Here is a 23,005-nt window from a genome sequence, read left to right as displayed (position 1 = left end):
GAAACTGTCTGTATAGTTTGTAGTGGTTTGCTTTGGGGGGAAAACAGACCCTTTAACTGCATTTAAGCTCACTAAAGGGGCCTGGGTAGCTCAGCAATTAAAGACAGTGACTACCACCCCTGGAGTTGCAAGTTCAAATCAAGGGCGTGCTGAGTGACTCAGCCAGGTCTCCTAAGCAACCAAATTGGCCCAGTTGCTAAGGAGGGTAGAGTCACGTGGGGTAACTTCCTCGTGGTTGCTATAATGTGGTTCGCTCTCGGTGGGGCGCATTGTGCCTCCACACGCGCTATGTCTCCGTGGTAACACGCTCAACAAGCCACGTGATAAGATGCGTGGATTTACTTTTTGGCTTTCAGACTTGGTGGCAACTGAGATTCGTCCTCCGCCACCCGGATTGAGTTACTACGCCACCACCAGGACTTAGAGTGCATTGGGAATTGGGCATGCCAAATTGGGGAGAAAAGGAGTGAAAATACCCCCTAAAAAACTCACTACCAGAGGCACCCCCCCCCCCCACGCATCATGTTTTCAAAGCTTTATTTCTGGCACTCATCTCTTCCCTTTCGTTTCCAGTTCCAAACCTCCCCATCACACACATTTTGCCTAATTTGAACACCACAGACAGGCCTGGATTCGTAGGTGACAGTTGGTGTTCGTTGTGAGCTTACTTCCCACAGAAAGTTTGCCTTCTAGGCTAATGGTTTATAAATGGCAGTGACAGGCTTGCTTGCATGGTCACAGCCAACGATTAGCGAGTTTATCTCCAGCAGCAGACACTGCACTGTGTGGTTTGAATATTTCATAGCCCTCCATTGGGATACACTTAATGGCTGAAATTATCGTTAAGTCCAAATACACACTATTCTGCACAAGGTGATGATGCTGCTTAACGAACTAGAAGTTACGTGAGACTTCACATTCATTGACCTTTACAGCAGCCGAGGGACACTTTGCACTGTGTAAATTGAAGTGGTGAATGTACCATGTTAATTGCGAATGATTCAAATGGAATATTAAAGATGTCAGGCATAAATACTGTAGACTGGTGAGTTGGAAAGATTTGTTTCCATACCAATCAAATTTTCTAAACTTCTAAAGAGGAAATAAGTTATCCAACACAGCTTTAAAAGAAAATGCACAAGGAATTCTGTTATAAGTACATACATAAATATTTAACCAGATGGGTCTGGGATGCGTATTATGGATTGGGAAATTAAAGAATTGCATAAGTGCTGATTTATAAAAGTTTGTCACTGGAAAAACTATTAGATGCCAAACTCTGGAGGCCGGAGAGCTAAAGAATAATTTTGGTTTCAACTTGGCATGAGAAGTATTATAAAGCGTCTTTCAGTATGTTCTCATTAAAACATCCTACAGTATAGTCACATCTTCCAGAAACATTTAGAATGTTCTCAATAATCTTAGATAATGTATGCCTGATAAAGAGGCTTGTCTGGTTAAATAATTGGTCCACCCAAAAATAAACATTTTGTCAATTTACTGACCATCAAACCGTTTCAAACCTGGTTTAATTTTGTGGTTACTATGAGTTTACTGCAAAATACCATGGCGATACTCTGGTAACTGTAGTAAAAGTATGGTTCATTTTTGTAAGGGAAGGTTAGGTTTAGGGGTTGGTGTAGGGTGTCTGTGGGGCTCTAAATAAACACAATAAGCACACTGCAGTGATGTCCCTATACTTTATGTAGTATTTAAAAGTGGTGCAAATAATATCTGCCACTATTTGTACATAGTGCAACGAAGATGCTTTTTGTACTAAGTGTAAATAACCTCTGCCAACTTCCTTGCTCACAGAAATAAAAATGTAAAAAAAAATGCTTAAACCAGTCTATGGTGGTTTACTGGTCTTATATGCTTTAACCTGGTTTAAATGGCTGACCAGCTTGTTTAGGGTTTTAAGTCCCCAAAACTATCAAACCAAACCAACAGTACAGTACGTGTTAATCCTTTTGTCCATGCTCTTGTTTTTCACCAGTTGTTTTGAATGCTTAACCTTTTTGATTATTTGTGTATAAACTGACAGCCACTCTGTGCCAACATAACAAAATGACCTTTAGTCCTTAGCTCTTTACGGAGATGTCCTGCGGTGCAGTAACCTTTTCGTAGCTCATGGAGGTACAGGGAAAAGCAAAAGGGAAAGCTAAAAATGGATCCGTCTCCTTTGTACCACAGGTATTATTTTCGAATTGAAAGACCTATGAGCTTCATGAACTTGTTAACTGCACTGTTCTGAGATTTGCACTCTTGTTGGTGTATTTAAAAAGTTTAAATGACCTAGAAGATTACCTTTTTGATTTTTGGAGGATGCATGACTCAGCAATAAAACTCATATTTTTTGTTCTTTGAGAACTGTTGCCTCTGTAGTCACAAAAGAGTGTGTTGTGTCATAAGTTATCTTGCAAAATATTATCTGATGTCCAGAAGTTGAAAAGCATTGTATTGCCTTTTTTCATCAATGACTGGCACTTAATATTATTATGGCACATTTGTATAATGTAGGATTAGTGATTTGATTATATTAATATACAATTTTGTCATGTAAACTGGACCACACTGTTAGAGCCTAAGCAATTGGATTTGTTTAAGTTTTGGTAATAAAACAGACAAAAAATCCCATAGATACCAGCTGGGTATGGACTTAATGGAATCAGACAGTTTTGCCTAATCTGGGCAGTAGCACCGCAATTTCGCGCTCTGTTCTCAGAAGTCCTTGGAAGGCGCATATGCGCAAACCTAGTTGTCATGGCAACTGAATAAACAAAACCTCGCCTGGTCAATACAGTCAGGTCCATAAATATTGGGACATCGACACAATTCTGATCTTTTTGGCTCTATACACCACCACAATGGATTTGAAATGAAACGAACAAGATGTGCTTTAACTGCAGACTTTCAGCTTTAATTTGACGGTATTTACATCCAAATCAGATGAACAGTGTAGGAATTACAACGGTTTGTATATGTGCCTCCCACTTTTTAAGGGACAAAGTAATGGGACAGATTAATAATCATAAATCAAACTTTCACTTTTTAATACTTGGTTGCAAATCCTTTGCAGTCAATTACAGCCTGAAGTCTGGAACGCATAGACATCACCAGACGCTGGGTTTCATCCCTGGTGATGCTCTGCCAGGCCTCTACTGCAACTGTCTTCAGTTCCTGCTTGTTCTTGGGGCATTTTCCCTTCAGTTTTGTCTTCAGCAAGTGAAATGCATGCTCAATCGGATTCAGGTCAGGTGATTGACTTGGCCATTGCATAACATTCCACTTCTTTCCCTTCAAAAAACTCTTCGCAGTATGCTTCGGTTCATTGTCCATCTGTACTGTGACGCGCCGTCCAATGAGTTCTATGAGCAGATAATGTTGCCAGAAACACTTCAGAATTCATCCTGCTGCTTTTGTCAGCAGTCACATCATCAATAAATACAAGAGAACCAGTTCTTTTGGCAGCCATACATGCCCACGCCATGACACTACCACCACCATGCTTCACTGATGAGGTGGTATGCTTTGGATCATGAGCAGTTCCTTTCCTTCTCCATACTCTTCTCTTCCCATCACTCTGGTAAAAGTTGATCTTTGTCTCATCTGTCCATAGGATGTTGTTCCAGAACTGTGAAGGCTTTTTTAGATGTTGTTTGGCAAACTCTAATCTGGCCTTCCTGTTTTTGAGGCTCACCAATGGATTACATCTTGTGGTGAACCCTCTGTATTCACTCTGGTGAAGTCTTCTCTTGATTGTTGACTTTGACACACATACACCTCCTGGAGAGTGTGCTTGATCTAGCCAACTGATGTGAAGGGTGTTTACTTCACCAGGGAAAGAATTCTTCGGTCATCCACCACAGTTGTTTTCCGTGGTCTTCCGGGTCTTTTGGTGTTGCTGAGCTCACCGGTGCATTCTTTCTTTTTAAGAATGTTCCAAACAGTTGATTTGGCCACACCTAATGTTTTTGCTATCTCTCTGATGGGTTTGTTTTGATTTTTCAACCTAATGATGGCTTGCTTCACTGATAGTGACAGCTCTTTGGATCTCATATTGAGAGTTGACAGCAACAGATTCCAAATGCAAATAGCACACTTGAAATGAAGTCTGGACCTTTTATCTGCTCCTTGTAAATGGGATAATGAGGGAATAACACACACCTGGCCATGGAACAGCTGAGCAGCCAATTGTCCCATTGCTTTTGGTCCCTTAAAAGGTAGGAGGCACATATACAAACTGTTGTAATTCCTACACCGTTCACCTGATTTGGATGAAAATACCCTCAAATTAAAGCTGAAAGTCTGCAGTTAAAGCACATCTTGTTCGTTTCATTTCAAATCCATTGTGGTGGTGTATAGAGCCAAAAATATTTGAATTGTGTCGATGTCCCAATATTTATGGACTTGACTGTAAATGCCCTGGCTATTGTAATCTATTGTGCTGTAGGTGTTTTGGATTTAGTTTTAAAACTGAATGATATCAACATTGAACATTATTATATAATTTTTTGTATTAATTAGAAGATGAATTCCATGTAGGGAAACATGCAGTAGTCCCAACAAGCATTTTCTTATTTTAAATGAAACTGTGTGTTTCTTTTTAGTTGGTAGATCTTATTGAGTTGGTCATTTAAAAGTAGATCATCACACAAAAAAGTGTGGGCATTTAGTTCATGCGCATTATATTGAGGGAGCCTTTTGTGTCATGGAGATAATCTAGATGTTTTTCTAAGAAAATATAGCAATCTGTAAAGGACTTCTGTGACATTTAAAACTAATAATCAGTTGAGTTTTTCTATTGTCCTCAAGAGAGATTGTCCTCTCTACCTGCTGTGCATTCATTGGTGTGCAGTACGAGAGTTCAGCTGATTAAAGTGTGTGTGTGTGTGTGTGTGTGTGTGTGTGTGTGTGTGTGTGTGTGTGTGTGTGTGTGTGTGTGTGTGTGTGTGCGTGCGTACCTGTGTGGCTGTTAATGCTGAAGAGCCTGTGTTATAGTGGTGCTGTGATGAAAGTGTCAAATAAACACTAAGAGAGCTGTCTCCTTGGCAAGGGATTGAACGGCTTGGCAGCTTTATTATATTATTGTTTTTCGGCATCACATACTCTGCCATCTCTCTTACTGGCTGCCTCTTTTGGTCTCCTTCTCTGTCCCTTTATCTTTCATTCTGTCTCTCACTTTCTCTCCCACTTACTCGCTCTCTCTGTTTTCCCTAGTTTTTCTTCATTTTTTGGTTTAAGCTGAGACCCGCTGAGTAAGGTCTACATCGCATCAGCATGCGCTGACCACAGAGGTCTCCTCTTGGTGATTCATCAACCTACAATTTCACCCTCAGCTGCAGGGAGAACAGACAGAACACTGAGGGGCTGTTTATCAACACCTACACGGGCAACAGGAAATAAAACTGCATGTTAGTCAGTCCGCTAGGATCAAATGCTGGTGTCTGATAGGCTGAAGAATAATCTATTTCTCTCATTCATACATCTGCCCATCATCATTCTTTTGTCTGTACAAAACACTCTTTAACACTATTAACGCTCTATTATAAACCCATTTTTGGGTTACTTCTGAATGAAGTACGAAGAAGAACTCCGTAAGTGTGCCAGGGCCTTAAAGTTGTAATTAGATTACTCATTATTTCATGGGAAATGTAATTACATTACTAATTAAAACTCCATCACTATAACTAAATGACCACTGCCCCATCTTTCTTACATTTTTAAGATTGTAGGAGGAATGTTGGCCTATTGGAAACTTTAGCCACCACTAACCTACACCTAAATAATTTTTCTTTTCTCTTTTTCTTTTATCCAGAAAAGCCAGTCATGCACACACCTGAAGCCCTGGTGAGAAGTCATGTTGTATATAATGCAAAGGTACAGTTTGATGCATATTTATTGCTGTGGTTCTCTTAGCTGCTACTACTTTATTTACTACACAATGGTGGATAAACGCACACGCATAGCCACACACTTGCAACTCAACTTACAACCAGGGGCGGTTAATAGAAACAATACACCATGACGTGTGTGTGTGTGTGTGTGTGTGTGTGTGTGTGTGTGTGTGTGTGTGTGTGACTCACTCTACCCCCTTTCTCTGATCTTCATCATCATATTTTCATCAGCAGCACAGGCGCTTTTAGATCCAACATTTCTCTATTGCCATATTACTTAAATCATCTTACATTATGTTAAAAGGCTTGAGGTTTGTGTCCCCTGTGTGTTTGTGTAGTTTTTGGGAATCACAGAAGTGGAGCAGCCCAAAGGGACAGATGTGGTCCGTGTGGCCGTCAGAAAACTGAAGGTATTTTATTAAGTTATTCTGAACATTTATGGGATAGTAAATGTTCCCGCAATTCCTTCATGTCTTCTCTGTTTATGGGTTGGAAACTCTAACTTAATGTGTTAATTAATTTTCAATCTGCAAATACTTTAATAGGCAAAGTTTGCTTCCAGAGCCTGTATAACAGACTCAAGTTGCATTTTAATTTTAAGTGAGTGGCATTGAACACGAGGCAAAAGCACGCAGGGAAAACAATTATTTATTATTCTACTGAATAATCTGTTACACTTCATCATTATCATACACAGCATCATTATGTTAATAGAAGGTGAGTTGCCAAAAGTGTCTGCATTCAGAGGACAGAACTCCCAGGAGAACAAAGAGACTTTGCAAGAAAAGTCACAGACACTAACACACAAATTACATCTTCACCAAAGATAACACCCTACAGAGTAAATGCCTTTTTATTATTCTGAAATGGTTGGCTTTAGTAGATTACGTTAAATGCGTTTTACTGCAAATATGCGATCGGGGTACAAGTGCTCTTAAGTACAGCCATGGCCAAAAGTATCGGCAGTGACTTAAATCTTGTGTTTTGCAAAGTTTGCTGCTTCAGTATTTGTAGATTATTTTTTCACATGTTTCTATGGTATACTGGATAACAATGACAAGTGTTTCATGAGTTTTAAAGACTTTTATTGGCAAAAACATTCAATATATGCAAAGAGTCAATATTTACAGTGTTGACCCTTGTTCTTCATAGCCTCTGCAATTCACTCTGGCATGCTGGATATCAGCTTCTGGGCCAAATCCTGACTGATGGAGATCCATTCTTGCCTTATTAGTGCTCAGAGTTGATCACAATTTGTGGGCGTCTGCTTGTCCACTCACCATTTGAGGATTGACCACAGGTTCTCTATGGGATTAAGATCCGGGGAGTTGCCTGGCCACAGATCCAAAATTTCAATGTAAAGATCTCCGAGCCACTTCATTATCACTCTTGCCTTGTGACATGGTGCTCCATCATGCTGGAAAATCATGGATCATCACAATATTGCTCCTGGATCGTTGGGAGAAGTTGCTCTTGCAGGATGTTTTGATACCATTCTTCATTCATGGCAGTGATTTTGGGCAGAATTGTGAGAGAGCCCACTCCCTTGGATGAAATGCAACCCCACACATGGATGGTCTCAGGATGCTTCACTGTTGGCACGACACAGGACTCATGGTAGCGTTCACCTTTTCTTCTCCGGTCTATCGATTTTCCAGATGTTCCAAACAGTCAGAAGGGGGCTTCATCAGAGAAAATAACTTTGCACCAGTCTTCTGCTGTCCAATCCTTGTACTTCCTGCAGAATTTCAGTCTGTCCTTGATGTTTTTCTTGGAGAGAAGTGGCTTCTTGCTGCCCTTCTTGACACCAGGCCATTGTCCAAAAGTCTTCGCCTCACTGTGCGTGCAGATGCACTCACACCAACCTGCTGCCAATATTGCCAGCAAATTGAGGTTGTAATCAGACAAGGTTTTTAAGGTGAATTATAGATGGAGGTTTTAATGAGTCAAATGTACCTCCCTGACCTAAAACTGTACCCTAAAGGACCAGGCATACTTAGTTTTTGCGTGTTTCGGATAGCCTTGCTCCTGGTCGACAGTGCGTATATTTTTCTGACCTGGAACGAATTGGAACACATTCGACGCATGCCCACTACAAATGCTTTGTGGCACTCTTTTAGTACAGACAACGCGCATAGCCGAGGACTGCGTACACGAGTCAAGAAAATCTAGACACAATTTGCATCACACATACTGTGTACGGAGCGATCCGCAATGCGCACACCTGAAGTATACTTTGGCCTTATACCTAACCAATAGTGTCTGGAAACAGCAATTTTACTTGTGATTTCTGTGACAATGAACCCTTATTATTTTAGGCTACATATTACTGTTTAAATTCAGTTTATGCCATTTAAACTTTTTTTGGCACACATTTGTGCCATGTGGCAAAAAAAAAACAATGAAGATCTTGTTGTTGCTATCAAATTAGATTTCATTTTGCGATCACAATTTCTTTGATTCAATATTTTCTTCTTTAAATAGCTTCAATTTAGTCAGTTGTTTTTTCTTAGTAGCTCGTAGTGTAGCAAACTACTTTGTAGCTTGACTGTACTTTAACTACACTGAAAAAATGATTAGTTTGTTCAGCCATATGAAAATAAATCGCTTCTACTCAGAAACATACATATAACATTTCTAGCTTTACTTAATTCTCACGAATGTGTACAACACAAAATATCAATTATAAAGTGAACAGAGTGATACATAAAATAACTTTTTTTTGGCTTAATAATCCATACAATTAAGATTTTCAGTTCTAATAAATTCGATCAAGTACAGAACTGAGGTTGTGGGGAATACCCATAAGCCCTTGTGTTTGAATAATTGAAGCATGTTTGTTTGGCCAAAAGGAACTTACGGGGGCATTTAATTAGTTGTTATTAAGAATTAATTTAGATTTTAGCTCTTTTTAGGATTATTGATGTTGTTTGCCAGTAATTATTTGTTTTATGTGAAGTCACCATAAAGGTGATTAGCGTTCCCTTTGCTAAAGTTTCTGTTCAGTCAAGTAATTATTCCATTCCATGTTCATAACTGTGTTCCATGTGCTGATTTATCTGCACTTCTTTGTGGAATCAAGTTTATTGAGTGACCTCAATTATTATTTTCTTTTGAGCCAATTAAACAAAGTATGTAATTTCTGCACCACCACACGGAATAGCAAAGCGCTAAACGCCACTCAGAACACCTTACCCTACTCTGGGTAACCTCCCGTAACACCCTAGTGGCAGTGAGTTTGGCACAGGCAAGCATCACTCACATTTTCTGAAATTTAATAAATAACCCCGACAGTATACACAAAAATTGGTTTGTAACTAAAACTGTTTGTAAAACCAAAATAAAACAGTGAATCATGCGCAGTGGGATTTTTAGGAGACAAAGGGAACTATAACGATGTCCTCTTCCTGGTCGATATTTCTCTCGCCCGTTTTGTGTCTAGCTTTGGACTTTCGGCAGTTCATGGCTCTAGAGGCGTGTTTGACATCACCTCATTTCATCTGATGCTCCACTGCTCTCTTGCAGCCTTTATAATATGGTGAACACCTCCAGATCTGTCTGTTTTCCCCTTGACAGTATGTACTTGCGCTGCATGTGATGAATAATTTTTTCTTCTCTCAGTTTCAAAGGCACATCAAGAAGTCAGAGGGGCAGAAAACTCCTAAAGTGGAGCTTCACATCTCTATATATGGGGTGAAGATACTGGACCTTAAAACAAAGGTACACTGTAAAAAGTAGTAACCTGCAATTGTTACCTTAATGATCTATTTCTACTTAAAAATAACTTCTTTTTTTGTCTAACCTAATTTAGTCCATTAAGGGTTGATCAAGTCAGATTAAATAACATTATGTTACATTAGACAGGACCACATGAAGCACATTTTTAGGTTGTCTGACAAAACATTTTTTGCAGTGTTGGGTTTTTATTTTTTTAGATGTATAATATTCTCATGATCAGTCACAGGATGTGCTCTCTGGATAAGGTTTAACCTTATAGTGGATGTGATTTCATGCACAATGACTCAAAAAGCCAGACTAATTTATGCAGCCCATGAACTACCCCGCTACCATCCTCACACCTGGTCTGACGGAACAATGAAATGCAATTAAGCAGAAAATTAAATGCGCTACCTTATCTTTCTGTAAGCTGTAAACACGATTGACAGAAAGATTTAGTTCCAGTTGTAAACTAATTTAACTAATTCAGCAACTGAAGTAACCACTTAGCACTTGATTAATGCGATTAGAGGTGTTTGTTCAAAACAAAACCGTTCTGTCAGAGGTTCTGCCAGGATCTGAATAGAAAGCCAATGTTTGTGAACTGTAGGTGATAAATGAGAGAGACACCTCTTTAATATCTCAACTGTGTCTCTTTGAAAGAAGTGAGATTTAAATGGAGATCAAAAGGAGTCAGTTTCTTCCCAGAAAATACCAAAGAAATGTCCCTAGTAATTTCCCATGCTCGAGTCACACGTTTGGTTCAGATTTGCAGAGACGCCAAAGTCGGCAATCAAAAGACAGAGATTTCATATGAAGTTGACATTTTTGAATAAATCTCCTCCTCTCCAAGGTGAGATATCTCAGGACACTTATTTCATTAAAATATTTAATATAAAATATTTAGAGTTGGAAAAAAATTTTTTGCATACTTTTCCATTTAAGTCTCCTGAGCCTTTTTTTTTTTTTTTTTTTTTGGTTTTGCATGCAAGAGATCTTTGCTTGACTTAAAGGGACAGTTCACCCAAAAATGAAAATTCTCTCATCATTAAAGCCATCTCAGATGTGTATGGCTTTCTTTCTTCAGCAGAACACAAACAAAGATTTTTAGAAGAATATCTCAGCTCTGTAGTTCCATACAATGCAAGTTTATGGTGATCAGACATTTGTAGCTCCAAAAATCACATAAAGGAAGCATAAAAGTAATCCATATGACTCCAGTGTTTAAATCCATATATTCAGAAGTGATATAATAAGTGTGGGTCAGAAACAGAACAGTATTTAATGCTTTTTCCCCTAAATCTCCACTTTAACTTTCACTCTCAGATGTGAAAGTGAAACTAAACAGGCACAACATGTGACTTTCAGATGTAAGAGTGTAAGTGGAGATTTAGAGTAAAAATGTATAAATAAATTGATAGTTTTTGGGCGAACTATCAATTTAAATGAGTCAGTCATACCAGTGAACTGTTCATCTCAGTTCTACTCTCCTTATTCCTGTTCCAGGAGATGCAGCACAACTGCCAACTTCACAGAATGTCCTTCTGCGCAGATGACAAAACGGATAAAAGAATCTTCACTTTTATCTGTACAGAACCGGAGACAAAGAAACACCTGTGTTACGTGTTCAACAGCGAAAAATGTGTACGTTGTAAAAATATTTAAGAATAACTAAAGTAATATTTGACTAATGTTTGGAAGCAACAATTGCAATGTGTGCAAATATCGTGCAGGCAGAGGATATCACTCTTGCTATTGGACAGGCCTTTGATCTCGCATACAAGAAGTTCCTGGAATCTGGTGGAAAAGACGTAGAAACGAGAAAACATATTGGAAACCTTCAGAAACGAGTAAGAAATACTCCTCACATGTCATCAAACTTGAGTCATCATCATTTTAAACGAGGTCTGACCATCAGTTGTCCCAGAGAATAAAGAAACAGTGCAAGGTTGTAACTCAAAAGCAGTGACATCATATATGAAAGTTTGCAATGTCGCCCTCTCTTCTACTGGGGTGATTCTCAAGAACCTGTGAAGAGGGGGCCTGGGTATCTCAGCGAGTAAAGACGCTGACTACCACACCTGGTGTCACGAGTTTGAATCCAGGGTGTGCTGAGTGACTCCAGCCAGGTCTCCTAAGCAACCAAATAGGTCCTGTTGCTAGGGAGGGTAGAGTCACATGGGGTAACCTCCTCGTGGTTGCGATTAGTGGGTCTCGCTCTCAATGGGGCATGCGGTGAGTTGTGCGTGGATCGCGGAGAGTAGCATGAGCCTCCGCTGTGTCATGCACAACGAGTCACGTGATAAGATGCGTGGACAAGTCTCAGAAGCGGAGGCAACTGAGACTTGTCCTCTGCCACCTGGATTGAGGTGAGTAACCGCGCCACCACGAGGACCTACTAAGTAGTGGCAATTTACTGGTCATATTTAACCCAGTGTTAATCTGTTCACTGGCAAAGGATTTTTTGATTTAGTCAATGATAACTAAACCATTTTAACTACAACATAGAATAGAATCCTTTATTTTGGTCACGCTTTATACACACACTTCTTTCTTTTTTTTTTTTTTCATATATACATTGAAATGTATTAGTTTCCACATATCCCAGCTAAGCTGGGGTCAGAGTGCAGGGTCAGCCATGATACGGCGCCCCTGGAGCAGATAGGGTTAAGGGCCTTGCTCAAGGGCCCAAAAGTGGCATCTTGGTGGTGCTGGGGCTTGAACCCCGACCTTCTGGTCAGTAACCCCCTTAACCGCTGAGTTACCACTGCCCCATACTGATGATGAAAGTATGATGAGGAAAAAAATTATATGGCAAGATATTAAGTCAACAAAAAGATGATACGTTTACAGAAACTTTTGTTTCTACGTCTGTTTTTAGAGAAAGAAATATCTAGAAAGAATGAATTCATATCAAAACATAATCCAGCGTGTTGGGCATTTCTCTGCTTGAGCTGCGTGAACAGAAAGAGCTGAACACCAGCAAAATGTAACGTGTTAATTACCTCATTTATCACTATATCCACAACATACAGAATATGTAAAATTACAACTTACATTTGCACAGACAATTAAGCAAATGAACAGGTTAACTTGAACAATGTTGCGTTGTGAATATAATGTTTCTGTAAAAACAAGCTACACATTATTAATATGCTACAATGGCTAAAATATGGAAAAATAATAACAGTCTCAAAGCAAGAAAAATATAGTAACTTAAAAAGTAGCTAATAGTTCAATAAATTACTATGTAACTTAGATTTCAGGAGCTCAGGTTCAGGACCTTTCACATTGTATATGGTATCTTTTAAATGTATGATACATGTATAAATTAATAAATGTTTATAAGTTTTCCTAAATGTTTGAATATTTAATATTTGAAGTTTGGTCTGTTACAGTTTGACACATTTTAGTAATTTTGCACATTATCATCAACTAAAATTATATGCCATTTTAGTCAGAGTAAAACTGACATTTTCATCAAAATAACAAACTAAGACTAATATATATATATATATATATATTACTTTTAATATATCCATTGTTTTGAATGATGATTATCATTACCATAAGTCATTTTTTGAATGTCATAATGACCATCTTTGTTTTATTTTTGTGCTGCAGTAATCAGAATTGAGGTGTAAATAATGTAACTTTCATTTTTTTATTTAAATTTTTTTTAAACCGTAAAACAGGACATTTTCTTGGCAGGTGTCATGTGAATCACTTTCTCTTTATTTTGCTATTTGTGCTCTGCTGAGATGTTTTCATCTTTTTTATTATTATTTTTTATTCAATCTGTCATCTGTCACTTATCAAGCCTCAATCTGGTGGTCTACAAACTTTTCCATTGTCAATCAGCACAAGTCTTGTTTTCTGCCAGCTCTGCGTGACAATCAGTATTCAACTTTCACACTTATGATACACTGTGTCTCGCAATTCCTGTGTAAATGCATTTGAGTCATGACAACCCCAGGAAAGATTTAGAATGTTAATGTGGGTATGACATATTAGGATATTGGTCTTGGTGGACTAGATCTGCTACACTGCTGCTGGTGCAGAGCAAGTACGGAGACTTGACACTGCTATAAAATACACAGACTGAGTTAAGCATGTGGACATGCTGTTGCTGCTGCTGCTGTACAATTAGGCAAAGTTTTAGACATGCTACTGCACAAATAGACATTACAAGCAATCCCCATGTGGCAGATCTAGACAGGTGGTGGTGGGATGGAGGTGCGTTTCAGAGAAAAAAAACTGGTAAAACCTGCTGTCTGCAAATCTGAGTGTAACGGGATTAATGGAAAGGAGGAGGCAAGAACCGGCTTGACAATATAAATAATATTTTAAAATAAAACTTAACCAAAAAGACACACACACAGGTGTCAGACAGCTGTCCATAAATCTCTCTCTCTCTGTCCCATTGCAGTCTCCAGTCGGCCTTTATCCCTCTCTGAGGCTTGATTAGCCTGATAAGGGTCCGGGTGTGTGGAATCACGACCCGCCCTCCGCAACTCAGTAATATAAATGTTACACAAACAGAGATATGCAAGTTGACCAGAATTTCATTGGTGGTGTCTCTTATGGCAGTGACTTGTGACTAATGTAATTGTTTTAACTTGATCAAAAATCTAAATGTAATTATGATTATGCAATGTGCTTATGTTATTTAAAGATTCAGGATTTAGAGATGGAGAACTCTAAACTGAAGAAGAAACTGATAGAGCTGGAGGATCAGCTGGTGGATTCTCGCTGCTCGCCAGTATGTTCAGTAGGAAATGAAACATGTTTATCATTCCAGTAGAATGTTGCTCTTTCCTGGTAATCTAACTGACTCTGAATTGGTCTCTTTCAGTTTGTTTTTCTTTTCTATCTACCTTGCCACTCACTCCCTCACTCACTCATCTATCTTTCTCTCTCTCCATGCACTTCAGTTCTCCTCGCTCTGTCACCCCACTCAACCCCTCAGTCTCCTTTCTCAGCACCTGCATGTTAAAGTGTATAATGAGCCGTTCATTTTACAGAAACCATCTGTCCTGTCCTTGTGTGGTGATGATATCACATCACTGTCCAGCCTAGAGATCTCCTCTGTCACTTTAACACCTGTCAGCTCACCCGATTCCAGCCAATCAGCAAACTTGCTCACTCCACCTCCTGCTAAGCCCACCCTCTCACAGCCCACAAGTGGCTCCAACATACCACGACCTCGTGTAAATATCTTGTGCTCTTTCATTCAGATAAACACACAAAATGACACCGTGTACTTTGCATGTGATTCAAATACACTGTTCAGTCTGAACCTTTTCTGAATCTAAATCTGAATTTTTCATACTTAAAGGAATGGTGCACCCAAAAATATATATATATTTTTTTCCATAATTTACTCACCCTCAAGTCGTTCAAAATCTGCCTGACTTTCCAAACACAAAAGGAAACATTTTCATAAATATCCTGGTCCGTATAGTTAATATCAATTTAGTTGATAGTGACTCATTTTAAAGCTTTTAAAGCACTCAAACTATCATAAAAGTATTCCATGCGGCTCATGCATCATATAACAAGTTTTCTAAATGCATACAAAAAGGTTTTCATTAGAAATAACCCGAAATGTAAGTAATCATTCAGTGAAAATCTTAACATCCATTGTGCATTCATGTGTTAGCCTGAGCCCCTGTGAACAAGCTGCTTTTATCAGCTTTAAATAGAGTCCTGATCAATTGCAATTGTATTGAATAGATCAGTGAATCCCGCACACCCAAGGGGGTACACAAAAATAATTCGATGTTGCTATGTTGAACCTGTAAAACAAAATGTATGGCTTAATAATAGGGATGGGTAAAAATATCAATTTTCCAATTAATCACAACCTTCATTTGATCCCGACATTGATTTTTCAAATCCCAAGATTGATCTTTGATTCTATGTGAAGTTAAGCAACGAGATCCTTTCACTACGTGTTTAGAGTAAAAGTGTGGTTCGACTCGTTCCTTGTAATGTGTGACCAAAGTCAATAAATCTGCAATTAATTTGTCATTGAATAATGTCTCTTTTAAGCCCTTTTCTGTTCATTACTCGGTTCTTTACAAAAACAACAAAAAAGAGATGCGTGGATTGACAGTCTCAGAAGTGGAGGCAAATGAGACTTGTCCTCCACCACCCGGAGTGAGGTGAGTAACCGCGCCACCACGAGGATCTACTAAGATGTGGGAACTGGGCATTCCAAGTTGGGGAAATGCCCAATGGTCATAGTCAAATTACCATTTCAGTGTGTGTGTGTGTGTGTGTGTGTGTGTGTGTGTGCGCGGCGCAATATACACATATTTATTGATGAATACAAAGAATTTGTACATTTCTAAAGGGCTAAAATATGAACAAAATTAGGAAAATTATCAAATAAAATGTGTAGAATTAAATTAATTAATTAATCTCAAATCGATACTTTGTGAGGAACTATGTATTTCTTTGGTGAGTAACCATGTAATAGGCACTATCTGCTCCATGTTGGAGTTCTGATCATGTGTTCTTATGCAATAAAAATGGCTGACCCTATAATTAATATCAAACAAACTCAAGCGAATTGAACATTATAATTACATTAATTACTTCCCGGCATTCCTGTCATGTCCAATATACACCGATCAGCCACAACATTAAAACCACTTGCCTAATATTGTGCAGGTCCCCATCGTCCCACCAAAACAGCGCCAACCCGCATCTCGGAATAGCATTCTGAGATTATATTCTTCTCCCCACACTTTTCATCAGTTAGAACCAGTCTGGCCATTCTCTGTTGACCTCTCTGATTAACAAGGCATTTCCATCCATTCCATTCTTGAGACTGTTGTGTGTGAAAATCCCAGGAGATCAGTAGTTACAGAAATACTCAAACCAGCCCATCTGGCACCATCAATCATGCCACTGTCCAAATCACTGAGATCACATTTTCCCCCCATTCTGATGGTTGATGTGAACATTAACTGAAGCTCCTGACACGTATCTGCATGATTTTATGCACTGCACTGCTGCCACATGATTGGCTGATTAGCTAAACACATGGATGATTGTTTGTGCCAGACCCAATAACCCATCTGTACAATTTTGGTAAGAAGAATGCTATTCTGAGATGCGGGTTGGCGCTGTTTTGGCGGCACAAAAGGGACCTACACAATATTAGGCAGGTGGTTTTATTTTTGTGGCTGATTGATGTAGTTGGCACTGCACTAATCTTTCAATACAAGTTTCTTTGCCAAGCCTGAATCATGGTTCTCAAAAGAGTCTATGGAGAAAACCAAAAAATATTGTATTTCCACATTGACGTTGTTTGAATAAGTCACTTGTTTCTTGGTCTTTGGTACACATCTTTGATTTTGTGTCGATGACCACAAGTCTGTGCTCTGGGGTACTTAACACACAAATGGTTGGGAAACAATGGAATAAATGGACTAGAACATTTATAAAACTTTTCCCTTTTGTGTTTCATGTGAAAGTCAAACTGGTTTGAATGAATGGTAGCTTTGAGGTCAAAATATGATGAAAAAGACAATGTGCACTATAAAAGCACAGTAATCTATATACATGATATTCCAAAAATCTTCTAAAATTAGCTTTTTGTGAGAAACGGACCAGAATGTTATTCAGTGAAAATCTTGTTTTCCACCAGAGCTCTCAAACTCATTTACATTTGCGTACATTCAAATATGGCGCTTCAAAATGTGTCAATGATCCCAAACACTGGTGGTTGCACAGCAAGTTTGAATATGTGGAAGTGTGAATGACATTTGAGAGCTACAACAGAGAGCTAGATTATTAGTAAATGATGACCGTTTTCATTTTTGGGTGAACGATTCCTTTAGCGTCTTCCATATAGTAAATAGTAAAAGCACTACTCTTCATTTGCATTTAGTAAGGATTCAGTGCTTGGAGTCTGATATTGGTCACAGCTGAGCTGGTTCTCACCACTTAAAGAGTGATTTGTGTGCTGTCCATGTTGTCAGGCTGGAAGCATACAAGCTACAGTGCTCTCTACTGACATATTTGACATGGTTCCATTCACCCCCGTGTCTCCAATAACAAGAAGAGTGAATTGTAACGGGATCTCATCTCCACACTACCCACTGCCTCCAAAAGACAGAGGTGGGGAGCCCTTAATCTCTGCTGTCTCGCTCAGAAAATATGTTTTCCATTTTCATGCATTTAAGGCAAAATCCATAATTGTTAATGTCATCATAGAAATATGCTTCCCCATAAGGGTCCATTTGAGCTGTAAACAAATGGAGCCAGAGTGAGAATGGAGCATGTATGTTGTATGACTGCATTTGTTGCTATGCAGTTGTGGATTTTATCCTTAAATACATTTTTGCAGATAGATAATGTATAATTTTGTCTGGAGAGAGTGTAGATTAATTTCAAACTTGCTAGCGGTGATCCATGAAATATCCCAATTGTGCCCTTGAGCAGTGACTGCCTTGTAATAACTGACTGCGGGGAGATTCAAGTGCTAAATGAGTAATTAGTTTGTCTGGCTGTGCTGCAGATATAGACCTGTTTGGAGCAGAACCATTCGATCCGTTTATCTGTGGACCTGCTGTCTTCACCCCAGACATCCAGTCCAAGTTGGATGAGATGCAGGTAAGCACACTTGGACTTTTCTAGTTTTTTAACTTTTTGATTTCTTAAAGGTGCAGTGAGCATTTGTTTTATATATTGAATTTAAATGGTCCCTACTACCTGACAGATATCACCGAAAAAGCTGTCCTGAGAAATCAAACTTGTCCAGTCCCAACTCTAGTAAAAAATAATTAAAAAAGAATCAGTATTTGATATCAATATATCTGCAGCGTATATGAATATAAAAAAAATAAAAATGCTCTCATTATTTACTCACCCTCGTGATATTCCAGGTGTGTATGACTTTCTTTCTTCACCAGAACACATTTGAAAAAGAAAAAATAGAAAAATATCTCAGCTCAGTAGGTCCTTAAAATGTAAGTGTATGGGTTTTTCTCTTTGAAGCTCCAGAAATCACAGCCAGCCATTATAAAGGTCATTAAAAAGGGTCAATATTTAAGTACTTTTTAGCTATAATCCAAGCTTCGGGTAAGCTTCACGAGAGGGTGGAGTCCAAGCGGTCTCTCGTGTGATGTATTCACGTTGCCATGGATAGCGATGTAATCTCAAGTTCTCCACTCGGTTGAGACATCCAGGATAAGCACACAAACGCACCGTTGTGAGTAAAGAAACGGATAATAAAGAAACTAAAACCAACCAAGCACTGTACAGTGTTCCTCCTCACTTATAGTGCTGCTCATCCGGCTGTGACGCACGTGCGTCAGTTCTCACGTGTTTCAAGTGCTAATGCGATTACGCCACACGCGCATACTGCCAACCAGAAACACACTGCAAAAAATGATTTTCTAGACAAGTATTTTTGTCTTGTATTCCTGTCAAATTATCTAAACTTTCTTAAAACACGATTTATTTACTTGTCAAGCAAAATGGGATAAGATATTAAGTCTTGTTTTAAGATAAATCTAACTAAATTTAGTGAACTTTAGACTCAAAACAAGAAAAAAAATCTGCCAATGGGATAAGCAAAATAAACTTGTTTTCCTTTTAAATTAAGTTTATTTTGCTTACCACATTGGCAGATTTTTTTTCTTGTTTTGAGTCTAAAGTTCACTAAATTTAGTTAGATTTATCTTAAAACAAGACTTAATATCTTATCCCATTTTGCTTGACAAGTAAATAAATCGTGTTTTAAGAAAGTTTAGATAATTTGACAGGAATACAAGACAAAAATACTTGTCTAGAAAATCATTTTTTGCAGTGCATGATTTAGAGTTTAAAAAAAGTACTTAAATATTGATCTTTTTCGCACTAAAGGTGATCGTGTCACTAGAAGATATTAATTTAACCGCCAGAATCAGTATGGAGCCTACTGAGCTGAGATATTTTTCTGTTTTTCTTCAAATGTGTTCTGGTGAAGAAAGAAAGTCATACACATCTGGGATATCATGAGGGTGAGTAAATAATGAGAGAATTTTCATTTTTGGGTGAACTATCCCTTTAACCTTGTTCAACCTTTAGTGAAGATTCATTGATGGTCATTGTCCATATCTGGTCCTTTCACAAAATATATGGACCAAATCACGGGATTTAGATGCACTCTTTGTATTTGTATCCTTTCTGCAGCACTAGTGTATAAATCCTAAAGTTTCATTTTGTCTCTGATGCAATGTGTAATTTGTATATCTCTACATTTAAATGGTACAAGCTAGAAAAATGTTGTAAATAATCTTGAGCATGTTGCTCACACACTTTGAAGTAGGATTATGACAGAGTTCTAGATATGGGAAAATAAATACTGTCAATTGTGTGTATTATAAACAGAAGAGACAGCCAACGTGATTGGCAGACAATATTAATAGATCAAAGGAATCAACATTTGGCTGGCAGGAGTCGTGCTGGCACATCACAGGCCGTTTTTCAATTTGAATATTTCACAGGATTAAAGAAGTTTTCATTCCGATAAAAACCCTACCTGTTACGAGAGCATTATACCCTGCAAGTGTTATTTATACTTTTGTGTCTGTAATCCTTGTAATCCTCAATAATTCAATTATCTTGATATCTGCTTTCACCCTCTTCCCCACCCCCAAACTCTCAGCGGCAGAGATGGTTTGTACAAGCTAATTTGCGATTTACCTCACAATGTATCCTGTCTAGGAATTTGACGTGCTTTTTCAAGATTTAAGCATGACTTTTGCACTAATTTCCCGCACCAATGTCAAAATGTAGCCCATTCCAATTGTCATGCTTCCACAGTATGTTGCATGCATTCTCTCATTGATTGTCTCAGTGTACAGTATTTGAAAGTCACTCTTTATCATTGTTTCATTCGTCATAGTTAAAAAATGTCATTGCTCTATACGCATGAAATATATATGTGTGTAATACAAATGTTCAGCCGTTCAGCCAAGTTTGTCATTGGTGAATTATAGCAGGTGTATACTGGATCTGTGAAACAGTTTAGAGTTTTCATTAACAAATATTTTATAATTCTTAACAGATCAGCAGTTCATGTTAATATGTATATCAAATACATGAATCCAACTTTCTCAAAATGTATCCCCTTTTCTCCCCAATTTGGAATCGCCGAATTCCCACTACTTAGTAGGTCCTCGTGGTGGCGCGGTTACTCTCCTCAATCCGGGTGGTGGAGGACAAGTCTCCGTTGCCTTCACTTCTGAGACGGTCAATCCGCGCATCTTATCACGTGGCTCTTTGTGCATGACACCGCGGAGACTCACAGCATGTGGAGGCTCATGCTACTCTCCGTGATCCATGCACAACTTACCACACGCCCCATTGAGAGCGAGAACCCCCAATCGTGACCACGAGGAGGTTACCCCACGTGACTCCAATTTGTTTGCTTAGGAGACCTGACTGGAGTCACTCAGGACACCCTGGAATCGAACTCGCGACTTCAGGGGTGGTAGTCAGCGTCAATTCTTGCTGAGCTACCCAGACCCCTGAATCCAACTTTCTTGACATTTCAGCTATTGAAATTACAACTTGAATGTATAATGACTAGTGAAAGTTACTTTATCTTCACCTGGAGTAAAACCATTTAAGGTACTGAATTCCCTTTACCAGAGACCCTGTTGCTTCTTTTATGCAGCGCACAGTTTATTTCACATTTCACAGATTTGACCTGTTTGCTGTTTTGGCAGGAGGGGTTCCAAATGGGACTAACTCTAAAGGGGACCGTTTTTTCTCTGGATGAGGTGGACAGCCGATGCTGATTTTGGGAAGACATTTTTGTACAGTATATACTGACATTGTTGATCTCAACTTTGAATCGAATGATCAAAATTGCTAATCACATTTTGAATTGAGGATGAAAGTTAAATAAGAGGAGCCTCAGAAAGGTCTGTAAAGGTGATTTTCTATTTTTATATATTATAAAGTAAACCGTTAAGATTGTACATATGTTTTATGATTCTTGTTTTAATGTCTTAAATCTTGTATCAGAAATTGTTAAAGGAGACGAGACACAAAAATCTATTTTAGCTCTTTCTAGAAGTTCTCAAGTACGTTTTGATTCAGTCGCCATTGTGGTCATGGTCTTTTGGTCCTCATTTTTATACCATGTAATGAACTAAAAACTAAATGGGGAAGATGAGGTCATTGCTGTTCCAGTGTAGGTTGCTCATGTTGTAATGGAGCGATCTTTAATTTTGTGTTAAATTGAAAGGCAACCTTAAAGGCTACTATCCCAGCTATTTTACAGGACTATGGAGGTACCAGCCAATTAAAAACCGGTGTTGGATATCTATCTAGCTTTGGGTCTTTTATGTATTCAGCCCTTGAAGTTAGAGAGTTCTCAATTTTCCTTTGCAGATGTTCAGAAAGATGATCTTACCCTTCATTGCTGGCTCTTTTAATATTTATGTTAACTGCTTATTTGCACTTTGATTATGAATAAAAACTGACAGCGACACTATTAACTTTGTGCTCTTTTGTCAACAACAACAAAACTGTTACTCTAACAGTTAGTAATATGAACATGTTCTTGTCCGTATGAAAGGAAATCCAAATGTTTAATCTGACATGCTTGACAAACATTAATGTTTGAATGAATTTTTGCTTTCAAAAGTTGCTTTTAAGAGTTTCTTTGTGTTGTTTATTTTGGGCTAATGAGCCTTTTAATGAGACATTGATGGTGGTTTCGGTGAGAATTCCCATTAAACATAAATGAATCATCTGTCAAACAGCGTTTCTCTGTCAAGTGACCAGGTCAGGGGGTTGGAGGGGAGCTGTAAGAGCCCACTTTAATACAACACAAACAACAGTCTCTCATCCAGATCCACTTAACCTCAACACAATGACAGAAAATACATAAAAACAATCATTACAATTTATAATGAAGGTGAACTTGACAAAACAACATACAGATCAGACTTTTTGTATCAGACAAATTTGTAATAAAGAGGACTTTTACTATTAAACAAAAGTATTATTTTAATAACAAATGGCATATAAAGTGTCCTTATGGTCTTTAAAGTACTCCACAGGCTATTGGAAATCCTTCATCATGAAATAAAGGTCATTAATTCCTCAAGGCCTTTACAGACTGTTTCAAACAGTACTGTAGTGGCAGAGCACTATATTATCATCCCAAACTCCTGGTCTTTGCCACCTACATCCACTGGAGCAAAGTCCAAAATTGGCAGCTGTAAAAACGCTTGTGTGTGGAACTCAAAAATGGTCCTACCCCACTCCCCATCGGATTTCTGGGTGTACAATGAGGTACTTTTCATTTGTCATAGTGATTTTTAATATCATATATTACAAGATCACTAGAGAAACTACAGAAGACTGCTAAATTT

The 23,005-nt window shown here is 38.4% G+C and overlaps 1 protein-coding gene across 4 annotated transcripts in view; it reads left to right on the top strand.

Moving 5' to 3' along the window:
- The window catches only part of LOC127653561 (PTB domain-containing engulfment adapter protein 1-like), a 68,545-nt gene extending 46,436 nt beyond the window's left edge, over positions 1-22,109 (top strand). The window contains exons 1-11 of one of the 4 annotated variants that reach the window (XM_052140262.1): positions 2,094-2,193; positions 5,819-5,880; positions 6,236-6,307; positions 9,519-9,617; positions 11,121-11,258; positions 11,348-11,464; positions 14,290-14,376; positions 14,639-14,824; positions 17,609-17,747; positions 18,148-18,242; positions 21,347-22,109. In XM_052140262.1, the coding sequence (XP_051996222.1) occupies positions 5,830-5,880; positions 6,236-6,307; positions 9,519-9,617; positions 11,121-11,258; positions 11,348-11,464; positions 14,290-14,376; positions 14,639-14,824; positions 17,609-17,747; positions 18,148-18,242; positions 21,347-21,418 (1,056 nt within the window). In that variant the 5' untranslated portion in view covers positions 2,094-2,193; positions 5,819-5,829 and the 3' untranslated portion in view covers positions 21,419-22,109. Of the gene's footprint in view, positions 1-2,093; positions 2,194-5,818; positions 5,881-6,235; positions 6,308-9,518; positions 9,618-11,120; positions 11,259-11,347; positions 11,465-14,289; positions 14,377-14,638; positions 14,825-17,517; positions 17,551-17,608; positions 17,748-18,147; positions 18,243-21,346 lie in introns of those variants that run through there. The other 3 variants (XM_052140261.1, XM_052140263.1, XM_052140264.1) reach the window with 3 other exon arrangements.
- Positions 22,110-23,005: the final 896 nt, after the last annotated feature.

This window comes from Xyrauchen texanus, chromosome 13 (genome assembly GCF_025860055.1).
Source record: "Xyrauchen texanus isolate HMW12.3.18 chromosome 13, RBS_HiC_50CHRs, whole genome shotgun sequence".
Taxonomy (NCBI): domain Eukaryota; kingdom Metazoa; phylum Chordata; class Actinopteri; order Cypriniformes; family Catostomidae; genus Xyrauchen; species Xyrauchen texanus.
This window is presented reverse-complemented; position numbering and strand designations above follow the sequence as displayed.